This window comes from Saccoglossus kowalevskii, chromosome 3 (assembly GCF_978046115.1).
Source record: "Saccoglossus kowalevskii chromosome 3, keSacKowa6.1, whole genome shotgun sequence".
Classification (NCBI taxonomy): domain Eukaryota; kingdom Metazoa; phylum Hemichordata; class Enteropneusta; family Harrimaniidae; genus Saccoglossus; species Saccoglossus kowalevskii.
Window position 1 is genome coordinate 25,870,505 of NC_140643.1, and position 7,066 is coordinate 25,877,570.

General features: G+C 35.6%; 1 protein-coding gene across 1 annotated transcript; it reads left to right on the forward strand.

Moving 5' to 3' along the window:
• Positions 1-6,790, forward strand: LOC102809538 (solute carrier organic anion transporter family member 1A6-like). The gene is made up of 8 exons (XM_006811298.3): positions 1-22; positions 2,381-2,558; positions 3,328-3,370; positions 3,500-3,758; positions 4,083-4,406; positions 5,383-5,541; positions 5,837-6,017; positions 6,646-6,790. Exons 1-8 carry the CDS (start codon positions 1-3, stop codon positions 6,788-6,790), a joined length of 1,311 nt encoding a protein of 436 aa, XP_006811361.3.
• The last annotated feature ends 276 nt before the right edge of the window (positions 6,791-7,066 follow it).

Consider the following 7,066-nt stretch of genomic DNA (forward strand, 5'->3'; position numbering starts at 1 on the left):
ATGGATAAAGCCCACTGCGAAGGTAAGTTTTTGACTCTGTTTTACTTTTCTCCCCATATATCACACATATCTAGTTGAGGGGATAAGGTATAAGCATGGTAGCACAAACACATAAACTAAGTAATTCTCATTGCTTTATTAAATGAGCAATGGAACTACGATTCTAGTACTTTGGTTTACGGCAACAAGCCACCTAATGGTCAAAATGACTCCGCTGTCATTGTAGAATGTCTTCCTCAAAACAAGGTTGATATTGTTCTGTACGATGCGATATTAACTATTTGCCTTGGTTATTAGTGGTCTCCCAATGTCCTTGCCAAATCACAACCATGCATGGTAGTTTATCTTGGGTTTGCCATGTCAATTACAATTGATACCGTGTTTTAAATATCATCAACCCATGAACCCTACATACTAAGTATCAATTTGAAAGCAATCGGGCTAGTAGTTTTTAAGGAGAAGTCGAAAATAGCATTTTTACAAAAAAAAGGGCGATAACGTATCTACGTATATAATAAAGACAATTCTCTATGATTTGTTTCATTGAACATTGGTTTTTCTACAACTTTTTACTGGCTTATCATTTTGGTCGCCATTAAAATCAAAAGTATGTTTTGCAATGTGTTACCAGAATGTAATTTTTACCTCACAGTCTGGTGAAAAACAAATTATAGTGGTGCTACAAAATGCTGTCAATTTTTGAGGAATATAATCACCGATAGAAGTCTTCGCCCTCATCACCTTGCAGCTAGTGTGCATTTTTATTCATTTACAGACACAACCAGGTGCTTAGGATTTACCCATAAATTATATAGCATGGTTATAAAGTACATAAATTACATCCACGTTATAAACTTTAGATGTGGATGCTATCGTGCTAAATATTTTGTACGTATACGAGAACGAGATGGGGCCCTATTTAACGCCTCCTTTTTGTACACTTTGCTTAACCCCACTAACAGCAAAATGATGAAAACATGGTAACCACTTACAAAAAGTCGGTAGGCTGGTTGGCAATCCGCTCCGCTCAAAAAACATAAAAAGCTTGTATGTGTGTCATTTCCAGTGTTTTCACGTATTAATTCTTCTGTGATTTTTTTGGCTTGGCCTATTTCGCTCAAACTAATTTTAGCTAACCGTTGCCATAGAAAAAACACCTCACACATAGCTCATTCTACTCAGCTTGAGTGTAGGCACAAAGTTACTATTTGAATTTTGATATCTTTATTCTTTACCGAGATATTTGACGCCAAAGTTGGGGTAACTGTTCACCAGGAATGACTTTTGACTCTTCTGTGATTATTTTGGCTGGGCCGATTTATTTCAAACTAGGCAGGCAAGTCACACCTTCACTCTAGTTAGGTTGTAGAATCTGCAAACAAATTCTGGCCCACCGTTTCCATTGCAGCAGCCAAAATACTGATTTTTTTAATACCTTCGCGCCAAATGCATCTCACCCTAAATTTCCTCGACTAAAAAGCACGGACGTAGCTCATTCTACTCAGCTTGAGTGTGGGCATAAATTTAAAGGACACATCAATCCAAACAACATAATGACCTCTAAATAAAAAGCTTCACAAATGTAGGAGAATGCAATTTACATTTTTTATAACATTCTCTGGATATTCAACTTTTCATCAGTATTATGTAGTCAGCCATCTTGATTTCAAGCAAAGGAATATAATTTCCTCAATTTCTGACAACAGATTCTATGATGTCAACTTTACCCATAATCCTTTGCTTAAGAATCAAGATGGCTGATTACATAATACTGATATAACGTTGAATATCCAGAGAATGAAAAGTGATATAAAAAACTGTAAATTGCATTCTCCTCCATTTGTGGAACTTATCTTTAGAGATCATTATGTTGTTTGGATTGATGTTTTTCTATGTCTATTTTCATAACAGAGAAATTTACCCTCAGAGTTGGGGTAACTTTTCACCAGCAACGGCTTTACAAATTGTCTGTGTTTTTTTGTCTTGGCTGATTTTGTTCATACTTGACAGGCAAATCATACCGTCACTAATTGAACAAAAATCATGTCCCACCGCTGCTATGGCAACAGGCGAAAAACTTGTTTTCGAATACTTTCAGCAACAGAACAGAATACGTCCTAGTAAAGTGACTTCTGAAGACTGAATGTTTTTGCGAACTTCGTATACGGGCTCTGTTTTAGCTATAAACCGACGTTAGCTTCACGTTCTTATCCTACTAGTACCATGGCAACAGTCTAAAACATTTTGCTTGTTTTTTGAGCAGAGCGGATCACCAACCAGACTATCAGCTTGTTTAGAGTAGGTCTAGAACGAGTCCAATGAATCACACGGCACAAACCACAAACTAACATTATCAACGGGCAGTATACTTTATTTTCAGAAAACAGAAAACACCACGATAATTGTGATGTTAGTACCGGAGACGTATCGAAGAAGAGCTTTAGATGGTTTCACAAGATTAGATCATATGTAGCTCTACTCTTTACATTGATCGTTGTTGAATGCGCTATGTTTGCTTATATGGCGTCTGTCCTCCCAACGCTTGAACGACGGTATAGGTAAAGACATTAAGTAAATTGTCAACATCTTATCAATCAGAATTATGTGTATGGTGTTGGTTCCATCTCGACAAGAAGAGAAATATACCATGTATATAAGTATGTATAAGAGGAAAACAGAAGATGCGATGACGGAATATAATTGTCGTGACTCTACAAGATCTCGGCGTCTTATTACGTCTAGAAATAAATATATCAAAGTTCTAATGATATTGATTGAAAAAAATCATTTTGGTTTTCGAAATAGAAAGTGAACTACACAACAATTTCAAAAGTCTAATAATATTGATTCAAAACGCATAGTTGTTTTGCAAACAGAAAGTGAAATACATAACTATTTCCAAGGTCTATTAATATTGATTCAAAACTCATTTTTGTTTTGAAAATAGGCAGTGAAATACATACATATTTCAATTCTACTCGAAATTTGCTTTTACGTACGGCGCGTATTCGACTAGTTTACTTCGACTTAAATGACTTTTTATAGTTTCGTGTTTCTGATGGATTATAATTTCATTTTAAATGCTATGCTCCTGTTTCTACCCTTCTGTTTGTTTGGCTTTATTCACTTGTTTTACTTTCTGTCCGCAGCTACTGTGATTTTACAATAATTGTCTAGTTACATACTGTTATCACATACTCTGCTTTACTACACTGAGCTACCAGGAAAGTGGCATAATGTATGGCAATTTGATTTTACAATTCATGACTGAAATCTGCACACGCAAAGACAAATATTTGCTGCAACTATTCTCAAATTTATTTACAGTTTCACTTCTCAGCAAATAGGAACTTTGGTAATTGCAAGTCAAGTGAGTTCATTGGTTTGCATTCCATTTGTTGCCCATTTTCTGGGCGGGCCAAACCATCACAGACCTCGATGGGTGGCAGTGGGAACATTGCTTTCATGCCTTGGTATTATATTGTGTGTACTACTTCAGTTCTTGTCCGAACCATACGAATATGACCAAGCCAGCAACAATACTGGCGGTGTAAGTGAGTTTGGCTTGTGTTCAACTGCTGTAAGTGAAAGTCAAGAGTTAAACGAAGATGAAATTGAACAGTCACAAGAAGGTCGTGTGGCATATAATCTGTATTTCTTGGGACGTATGATTTCTGGAATTGGAGGGACGTTCTACAGTACCCTGGGTTATTCTTATGTTGACGACTTTTCAGGCAAAAAATCGGCATTTTATATAGGTAGGTTGTCTCAATGATTTTCACATTATAATTAAAATGTGTATCTATGTGCAGGGTCGCTTATGTAAGGTAGTTAATGCTTGTAGTTAGAACTGTATCATTTATCATAATGCAAGTAATATGTCTGCAAGCCACGCATTTAAAGATTAAGATCATTGCGAGAATAATCTCTTTCTTTCAGCATACTTATTGCATCAATGTTTTAATCTATATTTGAAAGTATCTACATTTTAAGTAAAACAAAATGAGTTAATAAAATTCAGAAATTTGACTATTTTTTTTAATATTCATAGTTACTTATTTATTTACATATACGTCACACAGGCATAATCGAAGCGTCATGGGGCATAGGCCTACCTCTTGGATTTGGAGTCATCAGCTCTGCTTGTCTCAGCATATACGTAGATTTTTACCGTGTAGATATGAACACAATTGGTCTGACTGATAAAGATCCACGTTGGGTTGGAGCATGGTGGCTAGGTGGAATTGGCGGAGCTATCGCCCTGTTGTTGCTGTCCATTCTGTTCTGTTTCTTCCCAAGAGAAATGCCAGGAGGGCGAAGGGAGATCCCCGAGTCGGAAAGCAGATATACCAAGAACTCCGACGTTGTTTCATATAGCGGAATGAACGTTTTACTCCACGGGAAAGGTAACAATTTTCTTGAAGCAGAAACATTGTCGTCGAGAGCGTAAGATTTATCGGTTTCAGAACGCGGTCATATGAACTTTCAAAATTCACCAATACCAAAGAAGATATGATAAGATAAATATAAAATTTGTAAAATGAACATTGACAATTTATTACTATTTAGTTTATTTGACTCCAAAAGTCAAATCTCTAATAGACTGTATGACAAAAGAGATTATTTCGATTCCGCCATCGTTAATTTTCCACACGTTCTCAGTAACATTGCACGTGCTCTAGCCTATGGTGTATACATTTCACAACTTGTTCGCTATGCTAGAGCGTACAGACCATATACTGAATTTATGAAGCGCACTAGACTTCTCTATTTCAAGCAATTACACAAGTCTCCTCTAGAGAGCATTTTTTGCAGGTATCAGGCGCTTGTGAGAAAATATAATTCTATTGGTAAACATATGTCATTTGTCCAATGTAGGATGAAGACCACTTCCTGACTACGACTTAGACTGATATATGTCGAGTGCCACATGTGAAGCAGGATGTGCTCATTCTTTTCGAAACACCTGACATCACTTCATGGCCGTATGTCTTGTTGTCCATAAGTCATTCTTTTATTGACTTGTCTGTGCTTGTGTTGTGTTGTGTTGTTTGTGTCTTCTTGTACAGCGTTTCTTGTCCATTGACTTGTACTTTCCCCTGTTAGACATATTATATGAATAGTGGATTTGTATGTTATTTCTAGTTAATCCTTATTATAAAACCACGCCTTTAAACATGGCAGATTTGAACATGAGGAAATTAAACATAGCACTTAGACGGCGCTCTTCTGGAAAAAAATATGCAAATGGATTTATATTTATATACGCACATCACGATACAATGTCTGTCTAATATATATATTAGTAAATTGTCATATTGTAACGTGTTATGGTCCTAATTATGGTCATAATAACTTTGGAATGTCTATTTTGTGTTTTAGAAATACTGGTCAATGCATGGAACATGTTGAAAAATCCAATTTTTATATTGACTGTGCTTGCCTATGCTATCAACAATCCAGTAGGCTTCGTAATATTCTTGCCAAAGTACTTCCAAAAAGATCTGGGTTTCACATTTAGTACTGGGAACTTAATCATAGGTATGTATGACATTCATTTCAGTGGAAACTTTCAAATATTCACTTTTTATAGGAAATATTGATTTCCTATTTAGAATAGACCATGAACCAATAAGTATGCACTAAAGCTTGTTTTTTTATAATCGCAAATGTAATAAAGAACGTACATAACATATGTTTCACGATATTGCACCTAACGTTAGCAGCTTCAGTTGGAGTGCCTGATTGTCTTCTGCTGCGTAACCAATGTTTTTAAAAAAAATAACACTTTTATTATATAATATTGCAAATTATTATTTGACGTTATTACTTATAGGTTTTCTTTGGCTGTTTCCAAACTTTCCGGCTTGCCTTGTTTGTGGATACATTATCAAGCGACTAAAATTAAAGCTGATTGGGTTGATGAAATGTTGCATAATATTAGTTGGTGTCATCGTTGTGTCTAATGGTCTAGCCATGGTGTTTCCGTGTGAAGGCCCTTATTTGGAAAGAAGCCGGTTAGTGATGATCAATGTGACTTCATTATCTCCAAATAGTGAAACACAATGTAATTGAATTATTTTATTTTTTGAGAAGTGTTTGAATATAGTATCGAGGACTATTGTCGTTGAGACTCGCTTAATGACCAACTTCAAAGTAGTCACGCACACGTATTTTGCAATCAAGGAATGCCACAACAAAAAACAATATACATTAGTTGTTATTAATGAGCTTTTCATTTTATGATCAATCTAGAGAATTTGAATAGAGAAATTCTGTGCATTAATTATTTTTTCTTGATGTTTTAAAACGTATAATGTATTTTACTAGGTTTTCTGTAGTTATAGAACTCATTGTTATTATTGCTTCCATATTAAATCATTCATGATGAAATTGTGTTGAACATTGTTTCATGTTTGTGATTGTTTGTGATGTGCACGTGTTTATTTTGTCACTGTATCCGCGCTCCTCACACGCTATTTCAAACCGTATTTAATGCCGGTTATTGCAGTGTATTGCGGTACGCGACCTCTTACAGTGGTGAAGCATTTCACCATAGTGGGCAGTTCGAAACGCGTTTGCTGCATATTCAAATGCTCGCAATATGATTTTAATTATAACAAGACAGTCATTTGTATGTTACAGGGATAGCAGTCTAATCACAGAATGTAATACAGACTGTAGCTGCAAATTAGATCATTACCAACCTGTTTGTGGTTCAAATGGTCTAAATTATTACTCGCCGTGTTATGCAGGATGTTCAGAAAGTATTGGTCCTAAGGTTGGTTGATAGGCTGTAGTTCTCACGCCTCGTGATTAATACAGGTTCCATGTGACGTATACGAGACGTTTAAATGCGTGCTTAGCGATGACTGTGACCCTTTGTAATAAATACCTAGAAAGCCCCTACTTGATCTTAGGTAAACATAGACCAACAAATATAATTAAATGCATGATTATAATGAAACATATACACAATCAAGATACGGAAATGATGTTTGTTTTTAGTTTAGCAATTTTATGGTATTTGTTAAAACATGCAATTTTACTTGTGAGTTCAAGACTC

Excerpts from the sequence above, each read along its gene's own strand:
- LOC102809538 (XM_006811298.3), top strand. The coding sequence starts at position 1 with ATGGATAAAGCCCACTGCGAAG. Across the intron at positions 23-2,380 it reads GGATAAAGCCCACTGCGAAG|AAAACAGAAAACACCACGAT; the intron begins GTAAGTTTTTGA and ends CTTTATTTTCAG. Across the intron at positions 2,559-3,327 it reads ACGCTTGAACGACGGTATAG|TTTCACTTCTCAGCAAATAG; the intron begins GTAAAGACATTA and ends ATTTATTTACAG.